Source organism: Bactrocera oleae, chromosome 2, assembly GCF_042242935.1.
Source record: "Bactrocera oleae isolate idBacOlea1 chromosome 2, idBacOlea1, whole genome shotgun sequence".
Lineage (NCBI taxonomy): Eukaryota > Metazoa > Arthropoda > Insecta > Diptera > Tephritidae > Bactrocera > Bactrocera oleae.
The window spans coordinates 93,016,864-93,040,391 of record NC_091536.1 but is presented as its reverse complement, the minus strand read 5'-3'; the positions used below and the strand labels follow the sequence as shown (position 1 = coordinate 93,040,391).

The window sequence follows — 23,528 nt, the reverse complement described above, 5'->3', positions numbered from 1 at the left end:
TGAATGTACAAGCATGTATGTATATTGTTTCTGCAAATGATTGCAAGCGTGCATTTCCTCTTGGAATTTGATGCTCTAGTATTTGTTGTTCAATTAAAATTAAATTAAATTGTATTTTCTTGTGCTGAGGAACTGCTGCCAGTGTGCTATTGAAATTATATGCTATCACTTGCATGTGGTTGCGCCTTTACATACCATATATATATACGTATGTATGTGTGTATGTTTTTCTGAATGGCAATACAATGCAATGTAAAACAGGAAGGTACGTTTCTAAATTAGTGGAACTAAGGGGAATGTAGTAATAAGATTATTGGCTTATTATGTTATTATTATAAATGCTAAAATTTCCAAATTTTATCCACTAAGGAATGGAAAATGTTTTATATATATATATTTTTTTCCAATCGTTGGGCATGCGATAATTCATAACCTCTCAAATCGTTGAAAATGTTCGTATTTATTTTCCAACGCCGTGAAGCACAGATATTCCGTAGTAGAACCCACGAGGAGAGCTATTACTTTTTCACTTTCTTTGCTTTGCGCTTCGTACCTGGGCAAGTCCATGTCCCCTATTGTCAGCGCGGTCAAATAGCGCGAAATTGCCTGTTAAATGAAATTTTCAATAAGTGCAACAATCGTTTTGTTTACTTTTTGTATTTGTTTTATTTATTATATGCCTATCTCCCATGCGACTCCCATATAACATGCGATTTTCAAACTTCCAGTTGCTTTATATCATACATTTCGGGCAATGAGTTATTGTTATTAAGCTATTGGCAATTTCAATAATTATTGCCCAAAAAATATTTTCGTAAAGAAAAATTTTCTTTTATTTGCTCTAATCTAAATTTGCCCTCATTTACATTATATTTGTCAGAAGAGATGATATATAATATAATATATAGATAATAATAATAAATTTATTAAATTTTCAAAATCAATTTTACAGTGTACACTGTTCGAAACAACAACCTTTAGTGAATACACAATTCGCTGCAACTATCGACCGCAAGATGTCGCCAATCAATTGTAGTTGTAATAGGTGTTTAGGCAACGCAGACTATATAGATTTAAAAGAAAAACTAATTTTAAATAATAAAATGATATATTTTTGTAGCCTAGTCCAAGTCCAAGACCAAGTCCGATGTTAAAAATTGTGCACCGCTGATTCATTTACAGTCCATATTCAAAGGTCATATAATGCACCAACTCTCTACTCTATCGGTTTAAGCTCTGTGCACCTGCTAAAAAATCAAAAAGGGCAAAGAAAGAGGTTATCCAAACTAGCGGTTATGTGCAAACTTTCTGAAAGTTGTACGGCCGATTTGTATTCAATATCTCTTTGATTTAGCTACTCTACATGAAGCTACAAGTGGTTTATTCGCTTCTCCACTTTCCAAGATATGGAGAATCAAAGATAACCAATAGATGACGCTTAAAGTCCTAAAAATTGCTGAAATTATTATTAAATAAGTATAAATAAGCAATGATTCATATGTTGAACATAATATTTATTAGAAAAAAGAGCAGCAAAAGTATTCTTCTAGAAATGACTGGCACTCTCGCTTCATAGTGACAGTTTATAGAAGCCAGCTCGTATCAGAATAATTTGCTGATGGCTTAGCACACATGATTATATAGTTCCAAGCAAGACAGTCCATAAGTTCAAAACAGCTTATCAACCTAACATGTTGGTAAATAAATTCATAATTAATGTATATATATATATATACAAGGTGCGTTCCAATGTAAACAGTAAAAAAGTAACAAAGTAAACTTTAGTGGTGCCATCTATATGTCGACTAGTGCGTTAGAATCTGCTATCCTTTATCGACTTAAAAATTTCATGACATTTCATCTATTTGAAGTGAAGTTATTGAGTTTTAAGTGTCAGTATGTTTTTGTCATCGGTGCGAAAATGAGCTTCGAACAAAGATCCAACATGAAATTTGATTTTAAAATTGGTAAAACTTTTACCAAAACGTTTCAATTGATGAAACAAGTTTATGGCGATGGTTGCCTATCTCGTAGCAGAGTGCACGAGTGGTTTCAACGTTTTCAAAATGGTCTTGAGGACATAAATGAGAAATGAGCCGAAACCCAAAAAATCGCGCCTGGAGAAGTCAAAAGTGAAGACAATGCTGATTTGTTTTTATGATTCCAAGGGTATTGTCCACAAAGAATTTGTTCCACCTTATTCGACGTGTTCGGCCCGAATATCGCGAAGATGGAATTTGGCGTTTGTTGCACGATAATGCGCCGTCTCATCGATCGACGCTTGTGGACGATTATTTGACAATCACAATTTAACAATCAACCACTCCCCGTATTCACCTGATATGGCACGGAAAGCATTGTGCAGACGTGGGTGCCATTCAAAAGGCTTGCACCGGCATACTGGCGGCCATACCGGGCAACGAGCTAAAACACGCGTTCGACATGCTTTTGGACCGTGCAAAAAGCTGTATTAAAGCAGAAGAAGACTATTTTGAATAAAATTAATTGATATTGCCGATAAAACCATTTGTTCTGCCTTTTTTTTAAAAGTCCTGCTTACTTTGGAACGCACCTTGTATCATATACATATCATATATGAATTTATTTTTAACACATCAATAATTTCTAAATATATATATGTAAGAATATATTTGTCGACATAACAGACCCATGTGTTTTTGTTTATTTGATCTAAAGACAAAAGCGTCTCGTCGTGCATACTTATATAACGCACCACTAAGAAAAAATGCGTCAGAATTAAATATATAAACTTATTTGCTTTTAATTCTATTTGAGCTATATATATAGAGATGTACGTTTGTATTTATATAAAGCACATCTGTTCCTATAAAAGTGTGCAATTTAATTATTTTCTAAAATTATTATTGAGAAAAATCAAAATATAACGGAAAAACGTGCACAAATGTCTATCAATCAGTTTTTGTGTAACATCTTGAAAATACAATAAGTATTATTACACACGGTCAATCCTCCTCTCTTAACTTTTAGTCCAGTACAGAAATGCCAGCCCATGAAAATGGTATAAAGTGAAAAAAGACGTAGTAGGTTGAAACCCAATGAAAAAAGAAGATTAAATAACAAAATGACAGCAATAAGTATTTACGGATGTTCTGAGTTCGGGAAAAGGGTGTGGAGGGGGGCGTGGTTAAATTTTGAAGGTTAAAAACGGTTTATCTCTATTTGAAAAAATTTATATGACAAAGTTATAGGAGAGATCTACAACTTTTGAATTCACACCTTTTTCACATCACCTCAAAATTTATGTGAAATATTCAAATATATGTGTAATCCAACCTTCAGAAGGTCGAATACTCGAACAAGTTTTTGTTGTTTATTTTTTATTTTTTTATTTTAAAAATTAAATTACCTCTTGCAGACTTTTACTAACATTATTATTAAACAAAGTAACAATAACTCACATTGTGAAACGAATTATAAAAGACGCGTAAATTTTTCATTATCTCTCTGGCATTATAGGTCTGCATCTGTTGTATCTGTTGTCTTTGTATGAATATATGGTACTGCATTATTCGCTATTCTACATATAATAGTGTTCAATATAATAAAAGCATTAACAGAAATACCAGTGTTAGGTTAGGTTAGGTCATAGGATTGATTCTAAATCAATGAATCTGACTTTTCTTTTACCCATAAAATCCTAAGTGTGGATCAACAGAGAGAGTAACGAAGCGCTTTGAGCTTTAATTATATTATTTATAGTTACTTACCTACCTTTTAATATATCGGCCATTCACTCTATAAGGTAGTTGTGTTCTGTAAGTTATGGTTATTCTGCTGTGTCGTAAATAAAATCCGAGCACCCAAGGTTGATCGGCCAGAAACTTATGAAAAAAGAACGTAATGTGATATGTATAATTAACTTTAGAAACCTAGTTGTTTATTTCCACTGTTTCAACTGGTGATCATATTTCCATGCACACCGCCGTGTGTGTAAAATTAAATAGTACGTATTTATTCAATTATCACTGAACAAAAGAAAGTTCTCAGATACACTTTTGATCCGAATGAACTAGAAAAGAAATGTACTCCGTGCATATTTACTCGTACATACTGACAATAAGCGATGCTCAAGCCAGTTCTGCAGAGTATTAAGGAGATAAGGTATTGTAGGTACGTATGGATGTGGTTATGTATTAATACATAAATAAAAATCGAAGTATCAACAAATAATCAAATCAAGCTTAAGTTAACAAGATCACTGAATACATACACACACATTCGTACATATGTACGTCATGTTGTGAGAGTTAATCGATTAAAAGAACTATGAAGCAGCAAACAAAATGTGAGACTAATGCATTTGTTCGCTCATCAACCGAGCTGAATGTATAAATATGAGGTTTCAATAGTTCCACACTTCAGTTGTGCTCCGAATCCAGCGTGAAAAGTCAATCGAATACGAAATCCAATATGAAATTCTTCCTTGTGATCCTTGCAGTCGTTGCACTGGTACGTACGTCATAAATATAAAACAGAAATGAGCCGTTACTATACGTTATATAATCTCTCTTTTAGGCATACGCCGACGATGAGTGGGTTCCGAAAAATGCTGCCGAAATCAAAGTTATCCGTCAAGAATGCTTCAAGGATTTCCCACTCAGCGAGGAATACATTCAAAAAATGAAGAACTTCGAATATCCCGATGAAGAGCCCGTACGTAAATACTTGCTTTGTACCGCTAAGAAATTGGGTGTCTTCTGCGAACATCAGGGCTATCATGCCGATCGTGTTGCCAAGCAATTCAAAATGGATTTGGATGAAGCTGAGGTCGTTGCCATCGCTGAGGGTTGCGTGGACAAGAACGTAGAGGGCAGCAGCGCCGATGTTTGGGCCTATCGTGGTCACAAGTGTCTGATGGCCAGCAAGATCGGTGATCGTGTGAAGGCTTACATCCAAAAGAGCGTAGAGGAAGCAAAGAAACAATAAGTTACCAGTACTGCCCTGCGTTGAACAATAAAGTATATTTTATTAAGTATTATAATAGTGTGGTTACGTTTGCTTTATTTAAATTTGTACACAAAGGTACGATTTTCATTTATCATACATCCTTCTGAAAATCTAGCATCGAATCATGTGACAAATAGATGCTTAGAAAGGCACGACACTATTACAGTATTTTCTTAATGAATCACTTAATAAAACAAGAAATATTAATAAATTCTCTGCTCGAAAAGGCGAAGCTATATAATATAGACAGTATCGCGCCTTTCTGATAAGCGATTCAGTTATCAAATATGAGAGTGTGAGATTTAAAGTACACATATCATTTTATTTCAACGCAGTATTTCATTATATTCCATTTTTTTTTCAAAAGGGTGAAGAAACTTGTCTTGAAACTCGGCAATACCCGATAGCAAGTAAGTCTATTAGCGCTTTAACCATAAAATTAAAGTATATTCAACTAGTACAACAAGAAAAATTGTAATGATAATATCAAAGTTAAATCTTTAAAGCAATAATAGAAATTTGCTTTATAAAATATTGTTTTAAATTTAGGTCAATATATTGATTCAACTAATGAATCCTGGGTAAAAGAAAATCGTTGTATGTAGTATATGGGAGCTGGTAATAAGTATATAAATTATTATGCGTTCCCTTAATTTTGCAAAAATACCGCATATATTGACCAATTTAAACGGTATAAATTCAGCTGAAGATTTGGAATTATTATATTAGATATATAAGGTCTAGGTATTAATGAACTGATATTATCCATTTTCTCTTCGATTTTCATTAAAACACCTGAAAGATTGTTTAAGGTAAAAAGTCAGGCGATATTGATAATTTTTAGTCGTAAAAAGGCATACCTTTAAGGCATTTTGTACAAAATTTTATTGGGATATCTTTGTTAGAGCTTGGTAATGCTATGCACCAAATTCTGTCGAAATTGGTTGAGTAGTTCCTGAGATTTAGATAAAATACCATGCTAATGATAGTGTAAAAGGAGGTGCAATATGAAATATAACAGTATAAGGTCAACCTGAAGGACAGAAAATTATATATTCGGTTTATCAGGGCTAGACAAGATATGGACCGACATCGACCATATTTTTACGCGATTGTTAACATATATTAGCACCACTATTTTTGTCAAGTTTATTTACGACTGAATTATTTATTGCGAAGTAAAGCAAGTTGACGGAAATAGAAAATATCGGTCAATCTGTGAGATCTATTATCGAAATTCGGAGATAATCTTTTTCAAATAATAATGTACTCTTGTGGGTTATGGTTAAAATTGCATCAATACTTCACGCTGCTCCCGTATATCTAATACATGTAAAGACTTTCGTCTTCCGGTTGACTTTATACTGTACATAACGGTCAATTTGCGAAGTTTCCTAATAAACTTCTACCTCCGCTTCCATATAATTTTCTACAAATAATGATTTTCATTATTTTAGACAACTTTAAGCTCCATATGTCGGTCAGTGTGTGTGTTATGTACATAAAATTGCGTGGAACCATGTTCTCGATTATACTTGAGTAATGCCAGAAGCTACCGCAATCATTCTAGAACTTCTTCTAGCCCAAATACAACCGGTATAATGATTTCCGACTTTATAATTGACTTTAAGCAGTTTACTTTGGTATTAAGTTATTTTCCGTTTCATTGATTGAATTTTTCCTCATTTTTTCAATATATTAAATTTAGTCTCTTTGATTGAGTTTATCTCACATATACTTATCTCATTTGAGTTAATTAAGTTGATTTTAGTAACAATATCTCGGATATGAAGCAAAATATAGTAACGAGGCTAAGTGAGTATACGACCTATAATATACATAAGTTAATAATATACCAAACAGTTTTGTAAACACCCTTTCGTCGATTACACTGGTTAACAAAAATTTAACTTTTGTCACATGAAAGCTCAAATCAAATTTTGAATGTTTGTGTCTTTTAGTGGCTTTAGACAAAATAATAATATGTGAATGAAAAAAATTAACACGTCAGAATTTCTTGTAACATCAAAACATATATTTTCATAAGACATTAACGTTTATTTATGAAGTCTTTTTAATTTGTCGATTAATGGTTTCCTCGAACAATTTGGACAACGTTCACAAAACATTTCCATTCAGTTTTTCATCAAAGCTCTTATCATTTATCATTTATGCCGTATTTTGTGAACCTACAAATATTCCCTCTTTAATTTTTGCCTCGCTGATTTTGGAGAATTTATCTTTCAGTAAATCGGTTTAGAGGCTTTGACACTATGTTCGGCACTATGTGGAATGGGTATGTTAGCCGAAGACAAGTTTGGATACTAGGTAGTGTGTTTCTACTTGGTTGTAATGCCTTTGTATGAGCAAACACAAATAACAATCAATCACAAGGTCCTCTGGTTTGGTATATGTCTGGGATCTTGTTTAGCCCAACCTAAAAGCAGTTTCACACATGAGTAAAAACACGTCAAGTGGACCCCCCATTTTCCACTTGATCATCGAATTTGAATGTGAGTATCATGAGCAAGTAATCCCCCGCTCAGTTTTTTTTAATTTTATTTTTAACAACAATTGTTTTTTAATTGAAAATTTTTACTACTTTTAGTTAAAAAATTAATAATTAGAAAACTATTGGTGATTTTTAATAAAATTTTCAGGAGGAGAATTTCAGGAGTCATTAAAATTTTTTTTTTAGTATTTTGCAATAAACATTAAAGTAACGAAATCCGGAAAAAAATTTGACTGATCGCGATTAGATTAAGCAAAAACAATTTTTAAGGCGGGCGGTCAGCGCTGCCGGTATAGCGCCCTACCGCGCGTCATTGACTTATCTTTAGAGTTACTTAGTAAATAAGGAATAATACTGCATGTTTTAATTAAAAATATCGTTATTTTATGATTAATTTTATTTCAACAAATGAAAGATAATAAATTAAATACTTTTTCATAAATAAAAAAAAAATAAATTAAATAATTCTTAAATTATTTCTTATAACTTATACGTATTGCTTTATTTATTTTTTTTTACCTTTATTGGTAACGATTTTAATGTATTTGGCGAAAACTTTGTACTCGAGTGATGTATTATTAAGAGCTTTTTTATGATTTATTAAATTCACAAAATTATACTTACTTTTGTACTGAGAAGCAGCGCCGTCCGACAAATAGGAAATCTTTTTTATTTTATCCACTCCGAACTTATTTTTTAGAAATTTTATCAATTTAAAATTAAAAAGATGAACTGAGCTCGCGTCGTGACTAACTTTTTCCTAAATTACAACGTAGTTTATATGTTTCATTTCTTCATTTTCCCTATAGTACACAACGTAAGGGTGAATTGTAGCCTGACTGGTATTCCAATGATGAGATTGGATGGCATTTTGAACAGTAAAAGTATAATTTTCAGAAAAATCAAGGCAAACGATAAATTATCCATCCTCAACAGATTCTTTCTTGTCAGTAAAATATGACACTTGAGATCGTGCAAGAAAATCATGTCTTAACAATTCAGGCAATTTTTGTCTTAAATCATTAAGAAAATCTTCTTTTGTCTTCGTTTCTTCAATGATTTCAGTTCTCAAAAATTCAAAATAAATTAACTGAATTAAATAGTAATAAAAAAATGGATACTCAAAAGAATTAACAATTTAAACATACAAAATCTAATAATTTAATTATTAATATGTAGATTGCGTAACAAAATATAAGGAATATCATTAATTCCGTGGCGTAAGTATAAAAATTATTTGATGACAATAATTACAAAAATTTTAAAAGAAAAGAAGAAGATTTGAGTGAAAATTTCTTTACCTATCAGAACATTTCCATTGGCTGTATGTAACTTCATTTATTTCATGGTTATTAAGCAATAGTTCCAATTTGTTTATAATACTATCACTTCCTGGACACTTAGTACACTTTGAAAAGTAACATAATGATGCAGAATCTTGGCAAACAGAGCTTTTAATTAAATCATTTGAGCTTTCTGAAATAATTGTCCCCTATTTTTTTAATTCCTTTTTAAATCCAACTAATTGCAATTTGAAATTTTGATGGATTTTACACACACACACATTATGAGTTCCATTTTTGCCAGCAGATATACATTCCCGAGGTCGGAGTTTTTGAAATTTGGATAGTCCAATCTTCAATACGATCGAGGGTTTCAATGTTTAGAAATTTTCCACTCTTAATCATAGGTTGCGATGCGAATCCTCGTTCTTGTCGTATTTTTTTTGCAGTTGTCACCATTCGTTTGGAAACTGTAAACTCTTTCCTTATCATTTTAATCGACCAATCTGTAGGAGCGTAGTCAAAACCTAAATTTTATCAGCTCTACTAGTTTTATCATTGAATGCAGATTTAAAGTTATTAAGTAAAAGCTCTTTTGGACTAATTTCACTATTTACATTGTTAATATTATCCGTAAATTTACTCACAACATTTGTTAAAACGTTTTGACATTCTTTATTACTTGAGACTCTCTTGATTTTGATTGGAGGTTCACCAATTTCCGTTAAAAATTTATTAACCTTATCAATTTTTAATTTGTTATCTACCGGTTTGCAATGAAAAGTAGCATCTTTTTCTTCGTCATCTTCGATAACATCATTTGACTTCTCAGGCTTGTTGACTTCATAACATTTATTCACCGATTCACATACTTGTAGATACTGGGACAGAAAATATTAAGATGCTTTCATATTTATTTCTTTTAAGTGCAAAGGATTTAGTTCGAATATCATTTTATTTAAAACAAGAATTGTAATGTTAATTGGATGTTTTATAATGAATAGAAAAAAATATGGGGTAAAAAAATTATGGATTTTTAATACTTAAAGAATAGGAAATGCCAGTTAAAAATTTGGCCTTGAAATATTAATAGCGGGTATTCAATACATTCTGGTGGATTAGGGAATTCCCGTTTTAAGTATTTCTTTGAAACCATTAAGCGGGTATTATGTATAAGTTATATTTTTATTATCACTACTTTTACTTTATTCGGTAGCGACGGTGTTGTCGACTACCGCGGAATTATGTTTGAATATTTATGTGCGTTGTGAGTGGTAACGACGGTGTTGTCGACTACCACGGAATTATGTTATTTTAAATAAACACAAGTTGAGTTCCGTTCTAAAACTGTTTTATTAAAATTACATTTCTCTTATTTATAACCTACTATTACTATCGTCGCTACTGCCATTGACGCTGCTTTTCTAAGTTTCTGCTGACGCCTAAACTTGTGTAAGGCATTGCGTTACATCCTCCTGGTCACACGGTCGGTGACTACTGCAAGGTGTTGAATTGCGGCTGTCGGTCATTCAGAAATCCAAACTGCATAGGTTGCAATTTTGGCAGTTCAAGAGACTGATTTAGTTAACTATTGTTAACTTATATTGTTCTAACACATTCATGGTAATTCACTGCAAGCCAAATGTGAGACCATCATCCCAACATACAAATGAAATATGCAACACACTCTAAGTGTCGCGTTGCCGAACCGCACAAACATAAACCGCTATACCGGCAGCGTTTTTTTTTTTTTGCTTAATCGAATCGCGATCAGTCAAATTTTTTTGCGGATTTCGTTACTTACGCAATAAACATTAGCAAAATACTAAAAAAAAACTTTTTAATTTTTTGAGAGGAAGTCATTAAAATTTTCATTTCTTAACTTAAAGGTTAATTAACAAATTGAAAAAAAAAAATTATTTAAATTCATACATATTTTCTCAAAGTACAAGTTTTGAACTATAACTCCTAAAAATTTCATTAAAAAATCACCAATAGTTTTCTAATTATTAATTTTTTAACTAAAAGTAGTAAAAAATTTCATTTAAAAAAAATTGTTGTTAAAATTAAAATTTGAAAAAACTGAGCGGGGGATCACTTGCTCATGATACTCACATTCAAATTCGATGATCAAGTGGAAAATGGGAGGTCGACTTGACGTGTTTTTACTCACATGTTACACCACAATTTATGTGGAATCCAGGATTTATCTTGATTCCTCACAGAAAATCCAAAATAGTCTACATAAATACAAGTAGCACTGTTCAATTAGTGACGTGAAATTACGACGCAGAGATTTAAAAGTTATTTCTCCAAACACATAACAAAAACTGTCGGGGTCGTTAGTAACTATACGTTTGTATGATGTACAATAAGTTAGTCGCAATAGTTATACAGTCGTATTAATGATTGATTATTACAATATATATGATATTGTTAATGAAGGTACGCCAACATAAACAAAAATCATTACAAAGTTTGTGTGTCAAAAATTATTTATATGAAGTTTTGCCAACACCAAAGGTATTTCAGCGGCTTTGATCCTTGCAAATTGCGAGAATACAAAATATGCGGTTACACCCGAACTTACCACTTCCTTACTTGTTATAACCTCGCGGGTACGCCATGTAGTGCGAGTAAACCGATCGAACAGCAAACAAAGTGTGGCACACGCAATACATTTGCTCGCTCACCAACTGAACTGAATGTACTATAAATACGAAATTCCAATAATTCCATAAATCAGTTAGGCTCTGAGTCAAACGCGAAAAGTCAATCGTATACAAAGCCCAAATCCAAAATGAAATTATTTATTGTAGTCCTTGCAGTCGTTGCACTGGTACGTACATCACACACATACATACAACCACTCATATACAATTTCTCTTTAAGGTATACGCCGATGAATGGATGCCGAAAAATTTTGCAGAAATCAATGTCATCCGCCAGGAATGCTTCAAGGATTTCCCACTCAGCGAGGAATACATCCAAAAAATGAAGAACTTCGAATATCCCGATGAAGAGCCCGTACGCCAGTACTTGCTTTGTACTGTTAAGAAAGTGGGTATATTTTGCGAGCGTGAGGGTTATCTTGCCGACCGTGTTGCCAAGCAATTCAAAATGGATTTGGATGAAGCTGAGGCCATTGCCATCGCTCAGGGTTGCGTGGACAAGAACGTAGAGGGCAGCAGCGCCGATGTATGGGCCTATCGTGGTCACGAGTGTGTGTTGGCCAGCAAGATCGGTGATCGAGTGAAAGCTTACTTTAAAAAGAGCGGAGAGGACACAAAGAAGTAATAAATTACTAGACGAGGAATGGGATCGATTCCGTTACAAAGAAAAACAATTAGTTGTAGTGTAAACGTTATAAAATTCAATATTGTGATATATTATGGGTATAATTGTGGGAAAGGTAAACATATTTGAGTATATAAATATATGTGTGGCTCAGTATAAACACTGTTTGTTAAATGTCTTATGTTGTGTGTAAAGTCTATGTTAGTTAATTAGTAAACATAGTAACCTGAACATAAGGTGGGGCTCGATAAGTCCTTCGATCAGGTTTTTATGCCGACTGTATCAGTGTATATATGTTGGTTTTAATGTTGGATTAATTAAATCTTTTTATACTCTTGAAACATGTTGCTATGTTAGAGAGTATAATAATAACCCAACGATTACCCTCCTCCCGCCCAACCGACGCGAGGGGCGCAATCCGCATACGTGCGGAATTAGCCGAGTCAGAAAAAGCAAGAGAGTTTTTTAAGTGTTGAGATCTAAAACTGCTCAGCTACAGAAACAAAAATTTCAACAGCTAAGATCTAAAGTTACAATATAATAAATTGTTATACTTTCATTTATTAAGAGAAAACAATAAAGTCTTTTTAATTTTGAAAAGTGAGTCAGATAAGTCAAATGTGCTGGAATGAGAATTAAAATCATGACATATACGGCGGAATGGCTCGTTTAGTTCAAAATTTGATCTACAGGATTTTAGCAGTAAAGGTCTAAACTGCATCGAAAGGCGAACCGGGATATTAAATTTAATTTCAGACAGGAGAAAAGAACTGCAAACAGTTCCATTCAAAAGTTTCACTAAGAATGTTATGCCAAGCATTTCCCTACGACTAGAAAGTGTAGGTAGATTAATAAGTTTTAAACGACTAGTGTATGGAGGTAGACTTACCCTAGCATCCCATCGGAAATGCACTAAGGCGAAAAGTAAAAATTGTTTTTGAACCGACTCTAACTTGTCAGAATGGATTTGGTAGCTAGGGTTCCGTACCACAGAGCCATATTCCAATATAGGTCTAACCTAAGTTGTATAAAGTGTTTTAGTAATATACGGATCTCTAAATTTTTTAGACCAACGTTTAACAAAACTGAGGACAGCTTTTGCTTTCAAGATTATGGTATCAATATGAAGACTGAAATTAAGCTTAGGGTCCATAATAACTCCCTAATCAACATAGTTTAAAACTTGCTCTAGTTTATGGTGTTTTATTACATAAGAAGAGGGGTGCACAGATCTACGGGAAAAGCACATCGTTTTACATTTATTGAGATTCAATGGCAAATCATTTCTATCACACCATGCTACCAAATTGTTTAAGTCTGTTTGCAACAGACACCTTTCCTCAGTTGAAGTGTATGATTTAAAAAGCATTACATCGTCAGCGTATAACAAAATCTTTGAGAATTCTATTACTGAAGAGATATCGTTAATAAACAACAAGAACAGAATCGGGCCAAGATGACTACCTTGCGGAACACCAGAAGAAACATTAATTGTATCTGAAGGTGTATCCTCAAATATCACTCGTTGTGTTCTATTATAAAGATAGGAAGATACCCATTGAAGGAATCTTGGCTGAAAGCCCGGCAGATCAAATTTATGTATGAGAATCGAGATATTTACTTTATCGAAAGCTTTGCTAAAGTCTGTGTATATAACATCCGTATGCTTATGTTCCTTAAAACCCAATGATACATGGTTTACAAATTCAAGTAAGTTTGTTATAGTCGAGTTCCCTTTACGAAATCCATGCTGAGATGAGGAAATTAACGGAGAAATCGAAAAGGTTATATGGTCAGTGATGATAGCTTCAAAAAGTTTAGGTATAACTGATAGTTTTGCGATACCTCTATAGTTTTCAATGTTGAATCTAAATCCACTTTTATGCAAAGGGATTATAAATTACTGTTTCCATAAAATAGTTTTGTTAGTTACACAGCCCCCAGATTTCAAGAAAATTCACTACATAACATTATAATAATATTCTCATGTTGCAGTGCGAAAATGGAGGATATCGGGTCACAACCACGTCTACTTCCAATGTAATACAATTTTAAAATCCAGCTGATTAAGATGTTGGTATGTGAGGTACTTCAATGAAACGCAGGGAGCACTTTATTCTGTTAATGGTACATTGTATTGCCAAAAATCGGGTCAATATTATTAGGGTAATCAAATACATCATAATACATCATAATATTTTCAATTTTCCGGTTGGCCTTATATATGTAAAGTATCTAAGCTAAGATCTTACGCTATGCCTGATATATAATGTACTGATTATCGTTTTTTTAGCAGACTTTAGCTCCAACATGTTCCCGAATATACTTACCTAAGTAATGCCAAAAACAAACGCTATCAGTTCAGACCTTTTCCTTGCCAAAATCCACCCGATATAATGATTTCCGACTTTCTAGTTGACGTTAAGTCGTTTATGTTGGTCAAAAGTATGATATTTCAATGAAATTAAGTGGGTAAGCTTTCGTAAACATAATGTGGTCTATACCACTTATTCATGCTAATAATATAAAGAGGAAAGATTTCATTGTTTGAATTGAATAGGCTCCGAAACTATTTGATGCATTTGAAAAATTCTTTCATCGTTGAGAAACTGCACTCTCTTCGTTAACATGGGCAATATTATATTTTCAAAAAAGTTTGGGATCCTTAGTAAAACTCAAATAATAAAACCCTAATACTATCTAACTGTACCTTTGTATAACTTTTTGAATTATTCGGTGCGGGTATTCCATTCAAAAGATATCACGATTTTCAAAAATGTATGTATTAGAAAAAATTCGCGTGGTGACGATCCAATCGGCTATGCTGCAACATAATATGCGATGTAAGCGTGATTGGACCACGGGAGGGCAGTCAAAATCATGAAATAAAGTGCAGTTGGCACCCTACGAAGCGGTCATGTGCGAAATTGAACACAAATAATATTACAAGTTCGATGTTCACATCTCATCGTCTATATGAGGCCCTCTTCCCGCAAGTGGGATGGCAAATGGAGTGATCTGCTTGTCACTAAGTTAATGATTTCCATTTCATTGGTTGATTACCCAATTTAGTCTCTTTGGTTGAGTTTATATAACATATATCTCATTTGAGTTAACTATGTTGATTTTACTACACATATCTTGGATATGGAGGAATATATAGTAATGAGACTAAGTAAGTCTACGACCGATAATATATGTAAGATAAATAAGATTGTAATCCTTTCACCCTTTCATCGAATAATGAATGCAGTACTATTAATTTAATATTATATAATGTTTTGCCAACAACTGAAAGTATGTCCACATTTTTAATCCCAGCAAATTGCGAGAATGTAAAATGTTCGGTTTCACCCGAACTTACCACTTCCTCACTTGTTATAACCTCGAACTAAGTGGCCGATATGTCACATAGTTAGAGCAAACCGACCAAAAGAACTATAAAACAGCAAACAAAGTATGAAACAAACGGAATACATTTACTCGCTCACCAAATGAGCTGAATGTACAAATATGAAGTTTAAAAAATTCCATAAATCAGTTGTGCACGAAAAGTTAATTGAATGCAAAGCCGAAATCCAAAATGAAATTGGTACGTACATCACACACATACATACAACCACAAAACATAACTAGCCAATTACTATAAACTATATAATCTCTTTTTTAGGCATACGCTGAAAATGAATAGATGCCGAAAATGCTGCTGAATTTATTGGTATCCGCCAGGAATGCTTCAAGAATTTCCCAATCAGCGAGGAATACATCCAAAAAATGTAGATCTTCGAATATTCCGATGAAGAGCACGTACGCAAGTACTTGCTTTGTCCTGTTAAGAAATTGAGTTTATTCTGGGAGCGTGAGGGCCATAATGTCGATCTGTTGCAAAGCATTTAAAAATTGCGTGGCCAAAAACGTAGAAGGTAGCAGCGCCCATGTGCGGGACTGTCGTTGTCGCGAGTGACCAGCAAGATCGGTGATCGTGTGAAGCAGAGATAAAGGGCCGTCCAATTCTATCCAGTTTGATAGCATCTGGATATTAGTGTTTTTTATAAAATATTGCATTGCACCCAGATTAGACATTCTTTTTTGGCATTTAAATTAAAACAGCCTACATTTATTTAGATTAAAAATTATTAGATATGTTGGTTTTAATTTAGTTTATCCTATCGAATGTTTTGCTTGTGACATAGCAGAACCCTAAATTGGTACAACCTCCATTATTTTGCGTTTAGTAGGTGTTTGTTTATGACGTCAAAAGCTTGTCTGGCATTTTTTGTGCAAATGTTTTTAGTTTTAAAAGCAGAAAAAAGTCAGATTGAGTGAAATATGGTGATAATGGTGGCTGAGCGATGAGTCTCGTTTCATGTTCGCCCAAAAGTCAGTCACAATCACGTTAGAATATAACGACGCGCTCAGGTATTTTGGTCAAATGTAGTATTGACACGCTTGACATACAAAATATTAACCGAAATGTGTTGAATCGATCCATAAGATATGTTGAGATTCTCTGCTACCTCTCCCAACTCACAATTTTAGAGCTTTGTTCCTTTATATTTTTCGGTGTTATTGTTATACCAATTTAGGAACCAAAAATTATATCGATTTAGTGCGCGCCAGCAATTTAAATGGACCCATCGGTATTGTGGAAATATTTAGTACAAATATTTCATGTATATTTATGTAGTGGTCATAAATCAAAGAGTACATAGACTACCGTTAGAAGTATATGTAACTAGCAGTTATATTACTTTTAATGGATAAGGTCATGATCTCTCAAATGAAGATCATGGAATGGATAACTTTGTTGTTACTTTCAAATGTAATTTGTTTAACAAGATAGCTGAGTTCAAACAAAGCGTGCAGTGAAGCGACGAATCGAAGACGACTTGCATGGGTATACTTATACAATGTACTTCGAAATGTTCATCACCAAACCTCTCTAGCACGCACATTTACACGCTTCACCGATTCGCACAAAATATTTTAAGTTCGTAATTGGTATTTTCTTTGATTTGATTGATACAATTATTTTGCATTTATATTGACATTAATGATAAATTAATTATCAGCGTAAGGAGTGACAGGTGAATGCCAACTCGTCAATTTGATGTGCACTCACAGCACTCTAAACTGAAATTAAGTCGTTAGCGATATTATACTACATATTACTTATAAGTTATGATATTATAAATATTTACCTATAAGTTGTATTTCGTTCTTAGGCAGCGTTAACTAGGGAACAACAAAGTTGAGATAATAAGCTTTAACGATTTTTTTACAATGTTTCTTAAAATTTTAACTATATACCTTCTATAAAAATAGTTACGTTTTTCTCTTCGGCCCATAAAGCCCCTAAGGCAATTTTGGGTAGTTTTTTGAACTTATCTAGTAATTTGGCACCGTTCTTTATAATAGTGCAATCCAAAAACGCTAAAAGAAAATATTATTGTGAATGTATTATCCTTTTCATTACTTGAACAGTTAGTTGAATGTATATTAGGCTTTTTGAATAATCAGCAAACAATTAATTCAAATATTATGAATATAATATGATTAACGGTTTGCTTAATATTGAGGGTTTTTGATTGTGTTCTTCGTTTTTACAGGACTAAAAATATAATTGGTCCGCAATTAGGATATTTTGTTTTAAAAGAAAGAGTCCAAAAATATTTATTGGTTAGGATATTTAATATAAAATATAAATTTATATTTCTTATTGACGATTTTCCTTCGCACTCCTCAATAATTTTTAATGTAGTTTGTACTAATTTTCGAAGCAATTTATTGATAGCCATAATATAGGCGAATCATCGCCAAGGTATCTCATAGCAGGAATGGAATTAGACAATTTTAATTGTGCCGAATTGGGTCCAAAAAATGTAATAAAATGTAGTTGACAGTGTCGAAATTAATCGTGTATATTGATAGGTTTTTATAATACATAATGTGCATTACTACTTATGTGTATACATAAATTAACAAATAAGTCACCTTTACTTAATAATTAGTTTCATCAAGTTTTCTCCATATTTTAAATTTATTCTCACCTATCTATAGCCAAAATAGTGCTCAACAAGTAATGCCGAAGGTCGGGTGTAGCCGAACATTTCCTACACTTGCCACTTGTAAGGATCAAAGCCTGGGAAATACTTTCAGGTGTTGATTATACAAGTATTAGGGATACACGGTTTCTAAGCCTTAACATTCATATTAACACTAGAACTACGAAGATTTACCATATACCTATATTAAATAGGTCTATCTCTTTCTGAAAATTAGAAGCGTAAGAACAAACTTATCTATAATAATATTCTATACACAAATTTAATAAAAATCATGACATTTTCGTAAAATAATAAATAGGAATAAAGAGGAAATGGTATAAGTAAATGATGCAACTGGTAATTTTGATCGGTTCGTAGTTTTAGTGTTAACATTCATATTAAATAAAACAAATAATTATTAGGTAACTTGTCTACTTAATTTCATTAAAATATCACAGATTTTGGCCAACCTTAATGGTTTAAAAATAGGTGAAATGTCGGAAATTACTATTTAGAGTTTATTGGAGGCAGAAAATGTCTGAGGTGATTGGGGCTAAGGGAATTATTTGATCCGTTTCAATCTATTTGTGACATACAGGCATACTATTATAAGAAAAATATTTTCACCCGATGCATTCATTGGTTCTTGATTTGTGTACTAGAGAGTGAAAGAATCAGATGAAATTAAAAAATATACTATATGGGAAGTAGGCGTGGTACTCTGTAGCAATATGTATGTAGCAAGGGTATATAAATAATACGTGCACCATTGAAATGCCCACAATTTTACATTTACCTATCTAATGTGAAAAAAATACACACTTTCACGCTTCACTATTTGTCAAAGCATTTTTTTCTTTTCTCAAAGTTAATTTTAATATTATAAAAAATTGTGTGTATGCTGTCCTACTGTATGGTTTTTAAAATATCGTTTTTTTCGCAAATAAAAATATGTACATATCTGATATATATTAGTATTTGGTTGGAAAATATTGAGACTACTAATCGGAGTTTCATTGTACATTTGCAGTGTTGTAGTTAAGTAAGCTAGATAATACTAAATGAAAGTTCTAGGAAAAGGCTCTCTAGCAACAATTGGCTACCCCGAAAGAACAATCCCTCGTCATATGTATGCACATATCTGGCAGGATAATTGTGAGTTTACCTCGTGCGTTCTCTACGTACATTTAAAAACCCTATTTCGTAATCAAAACTCGGTCAGCGAATAACTTTTATTGGCTAAATGAACTTATGGCATATTCTCCAAAGCGGACTTTTTAGTTTCGAAAATAAAGAAAAGTCACATGGACACAAATCTGAGGAATATGGTACTGTGATTGAGCAATAATTCTCTTCGTGTTTGGCCGAAAAGTGATCCCAATTATAAAAGAATGTGAAGGAAGATTATCCTGGTAAAAAATCCATGAATTTTCTTCCCACAAATCCGGTTCTTCACGACGAATTGCTTAACGTAGACGCCTAAAACCGTCAAGTAGTATCTCTTATTGACTCTTTGACCCTGTAGAATGAATTCACGGTAATCAAAGAATACAATAAACATCACCTTAGTTTTTGATCGCCTTTGACGTGGCTTTTTCGGTTTCAGCTAATTTTGGAGCGCCATTCGCTAGATTTAAGAACAGTTTCATCGTCATTCTCATAAACCGACATATCGTCACCAGTATCAGGGTTCTCAGCTACATTGTCAAGCTTCTCTTTTCGACTTCTACTGGACGACGTTTTTGGAAAAGATTCAGATCTTTTTGTGGGTTTGGGCTTGTTATACTGCGGGAATATCCCTGTTATGCAAATTATAGTTTCACGTTTTACGGTTACATTTACATATTACATACTGACACAAAACACCAGGGAAAACTTAGCAATACCAAGTGGAAGATCTAAAAGATCCAAGCAGTACCAAAAAAATAATAAGATAACAACATGACTGCTCTAAATTTTTATGCAAGTCGAAAAGAACATTATTTTAAAGAATTTTTGTAATCACAAAATTTTCATTGCTCACTTACCAAAATTTTTTATTAATATAATAAGGTATATCACAAACTATAATGGTGATAATCTACAGTTTAAACAGTGCACCTCCAACTCTTACTCTGATCTCTTTAAGATCTCTTTAATATCTTCACCGAGTTTTGTTGAACAAGTACACTTCATAATATGGTAGGCTTTCTCGTCATCGGTGTCCTCCTTGGTCTTTGCATCACAATCATGTACAATGGTTTTGATCTCGTCTTCCGTTAAATCGCCTTTGAACTGCTGGGCAACACGATCGGCATTAAAGCCTTTACCATCCTCGTAGAGTCCCCATGCTTTACTAGTGCACAGGACATACTTTCGCACTGACTCTACATCGGGATATTCATTCTCTTTCCTCTTTTCGAATTCCTCATCGCTGGCTGGCGCTTGTTTGACACATTCCTCGCGAATACTTTTAATATCATCAACGGTCTTTGGGCTCCAGTCATCGGCTTTTACCTAAAGTGGGACAATTTATTACCTCATAAGGATACTCAAAGCTTTTGTTAAGTTTACTTACCAGCGCGACGACTGCAAGCATCACAATACACATAAAGTATTTCATTCTGAATTTCTCGGTTTTCAACTTCACTTAGTGAACTACTAAATTTCTTCATTGTAGCCTCCTATTTATACTGCTGCAGGTTGATAACTGCATTTGTCCCTTTACAAGTAGTATTAATTACCTTCGTAGATCATCAATACTTTTCTATTTATGTAACCGACGAGCTGATTAAAGTTTTTTTTTTGATCTGCATATATATTATATTTATGCCTATGTAGTGAGAGGTGCACCTATGCGCTATGGTAAAATATATATACGAGTATACATATAGGTATTGAGTATTGTATATGTTTAATAATTACCGTTTGAAACGAACTACTATTTACATTTGTAAGATTCGCAGAATAAAACACATTCTGATCAAATGTTAAATTGGTAACCCCATTTGGATTATTTGGATTTGAGTATAGGGTGCTTGTTTTATGTCGGTTTGGAAACTTTAAGTTAGACATGCTTTGAATACCAAGTTTAGTATAGCTCTAATCTGAAATCGCTGCGCTCATAAACAAAAAATACTTTACAAATAGTCGTTTAGGAATGGATGTCGAAGGAATTCCACACTGTGTGGTGATATTAATAATCAAAACTGCCATTTTAGACGAATGAAAATTCTAGATCCATGAAGCCATTGCATGGCCAAAAAGTCACATAACCTAAACCACCATATTTTTGGCTCATTATTTCTGACCACAAACGCTCGAAAAAGGCCTTTATTGTTGCTGGTTTCAACAAATTGGCAAATACGGAGCTTTAAATTTGCGATTTTAGTGTCGTTTTTAGTTCTGAGTTCTGATTTAAAAGCAAACTATCGAACCGAACAAGGCAAGTCTATAAGAACTTTTCCAACGCGCACCTTTTTCTTTAACATTATTCGAGATACAAAAATGAACTAAGCTGGAAAGCTGCTGCTAAAGAGACAGCGCGTAATCGTTGGCAAATCTAACTAATCATATTGGACAATTGTTCAAAAACAGCTAAAGATGGTTGAGGTTGTAGGTTTCTCAACTGTTTATCCCAAAGGAGTACCACATTTTACATTAAAACAGTGGCTTGAACGGATGACTCAATTTTAACACTAGCGACCACGGAACAGTGGAAATTTGGACCTTTAAATTTACTGGTTTCTTAGAATACTTTGTCACTATAGGTAATGACAATAAAGCTCGATTGAAGTCAAATATAATGAAAGACTTTTACATAGGTAAATGAATAGATATACAACTTTTTTAACGACCCTGTGTATATTATATTATCAGTTAGAGCATCGGTCAACAAAATACTGAGGTGAGTTAAATTAAATAATAATAAATAATAAAATAAATTTAAACAACATATATAATACATAAATATATATATATATATTTTTGTTATTTTGTATGTACTATTTATTATAATGCTAGGAAAATTATTGACAAATAACTGTTTGTGCTGATTTGGAAGGTGAAGCTAAACAGTGATTATCAAGCCAATACTAAATCATTCGCTTTATAATTGGTGCACCTATGCCTATACAATAAATACAGTTTGTTCAAAAACAAAAAAAAGAATTAAAAAGCAAAGAAGAATGTTATCAATCTTTTCTGAGGATTTTGTGTTTACAATTACATGAATGCATATTTAAAAATATCACTTATTGAGGTAGCATATATCTTAATTGGACATAACTTGTAAGTGAGAACATAAGTTTCGTCATTTCGTTTAAATTTTTATATACAAATCGATAATAGTGATCGATAAGTTTATTAAAAAAAATATTCAACATTTACTGGACATATTATTAACACATAATCAAATATAATACATAAATAATTACTGACTTCAAGTGATGTTCAGCAAATTGCTCACTAATAATTATCAATTAATAATTAATGATAAAAAAAGAGCGCGCTGCACGAAAAATCTATAAGACGCGTGTAACTGAATTAATGAGACTTATTAAAGCGTAACTAACATCAAGTGCATTAAATGGGCTCAAATTCTGTTCCATCCAGGGCTGTACTTTTTCGATATAAACCTGAAAGCAACCATATCACATGCTGTTATCCAGCCTGTATCAGCTCATCAGCTATAAGTCCATGTTGCTTAAGTATTTCTTTATCAACTGCTCGACAGTGCACCTATAATTTCAGACTATGCACAGTCACGCACTGCGAATTACCAACGAAAAACACCGAAGTTTCCCATGCGATCAGGCCAACAACTCTCACTTTGTACCATTCCTACTTCATTCTTCATACACTTTCAGCCTTCGTGCTAGGACTACCTCTTCACGATCCGTATATATCATGGGCTTGGCCAGAATACATTGAAGACCATTTAGTGTCAATTGATTATTCAACGCAGTAGTCATTCGGGAAAAAAATAGCATCGTATTTCCCACATTAACCATGCCGCAACAGCGTAATACGACTCAGAAAGCTAATGTAACTGAAGATATGGTAACTCTACAACTGAAAATGTAGAAACTTTAACCGCATAATAAACTAATGAACCTAACTGGGCAACAAATTTGTCTGAATACTACTATTTTTTGCTGCTTATGTTTCGGGATATCAGTTAACATTCACACCCATGTACAATTTAGTGCAGAGCTAGTGGGTTAGCTTCTTATAATTTCTCAGAACGCCTATACTTATATAAACTTATGTAACAATTTTTTGCGTAATGTTGGGAACTTTGAGGTTGGAAAAGTTTTTTGGAGGGACACCTCCAACTAATTCACTAAGTATGTCATCAAAATATTTTTATTCTATGAAGCCACTTCCTTACATTCGTACAATTTTACAATCTAATTTTCG

General features: G+C 33.0%; 4 protein-coding genes across 8 annotated transcripts in view; 2 read left to right on the top strand and 2 right to left on the bottom strand.

The window, feature by feature from the left end:
* dmrt99B (doublesex-Mab related 99B) overlaps positions 1-9,641 on the bottom strand; it is a 40,195-nt gene extending 30,554 nt beyond the window's left edge. The window contains exons 1-2 of one of the 5 annotated variants that reach the window (XM_070106017.1): positions 8,803-9,641; positions 8,126-8,340 (exon numbers count right to left, since the gene is read on the bottom strand). The gene's annotated coding sequence lies outside the window, so the exon portion shown is untranslated. Of the gene's footprint in view, positions 1-8,125; positions 8,341-8,802 lie in introns of those variants that run through there. The other 4 variants (XM_070106018.1, XM_070106019.1, XM_070106021.1 and 1 more) reach the window with 4 other exon arrangements.
* LOC106617794 (general odorant-binding protein 99a) lies at positions 4,331-5,299 on the top strand. Its single transcript, XM_014235204.3, has 2 exons — positions 4,331-4,491; positions 4,558-5,299. The coding sequence occupies exons 1-2, from the start codon at positions 4,453-4,455 to the stop codon at positions 4,966-4,968; spliced, it is 450 nt and encodes a 149-aa protein (XP_014090679.1). The 5' UTR covers positions 4,331-4,452; the 3' UTR covers positions 4,969-5,299.
* A 1,824-nt stretch (positions 9,642-11,465) lies between the features above and the next one.
* On the top strand, positions 11,466-12,241 carry LOC106617804 (general odorant-binding protein 99a). The gene is made up of 2 exons (XM_036356942.2): positions 11,466-11,623; positions 11,677-12,241. The coding sequence occupies exons 1-2, from the start codon at positions 11,585-11,587 to the stop codon at positions 12,079-12,081; spliced, it is 444 nt and encodes a 147-aa protein (XP_036212835.2). The 5' UTR covers positions 11,466-11,584; the 3' UTR covers positions 12,082-12,241.
* A 7,896-nt stretch (positions 12,242-20,137) lies between these two features.
* LOC106617785 (general odorant-binding protein 99b) lies at positions 20,138-20,839 on the bottom strand. Its single transcript, XM_014235188.3, has 2 exons — positions 20,686-20,839; positions 20,138-20,624 (listed from the first exon to the last, which is right to left on the bottom strand). The coding sequence occupies exons 1-2, from the start codon at positions 20,728-20,730 to the stop codon at positions 20,238-20,240; spliced, it is 432 nt and encodes a 143-aa protein (XP_014090663.3). The 5' UTR covers positions 20,731-20,839; the 3' UTR covers positions 20,138-20,237.
* Positions 20,840-23,528: the final 2,689 nt, after the last annotated feature.

Coding starts and splice junctions, on each gene's coding strand:
- LOC106617804 (XM_036356942.2), top strand. CDS start 11,585: ATGAAATTATTTATTGTAGTCCTTGCAGTCGTTGCACTG. Junction 11,624..11,676: donor TCCTTGCAGTCGTTGCACTG/GTACGTACATCA, acceptor TTTCTCTTTAAG/GTATACGCCGATGAATGGAT.
- LOC106617794 (XM_014235204.3), top strand. CDS start 4,453: ATGAAATTCTTCCTTGTGATCCTTGCAGTCGTTGCACTG. Junction 4,492..4,557: donor TCCTTGCAGTCGTTGCACTG/GTACGTACGTCA, acceptor TCTCTCTTTTAG/GCATACGCCGACGATGAGTG.
- LOC106617785 (XM_014235188.3), bottom strand. CDS start 20,730: ATGAAATACTTTATGTGTATTGTGATGCTTGCAGTCGTCGCGCTG. Junction 20,625..20,685: donor TGCTTGCAGTCGTCGCGCTG/GTAAGTAAACTT, acceptor GTCCCACTTTAG/GTAAAAGCCGATGACTGGAG.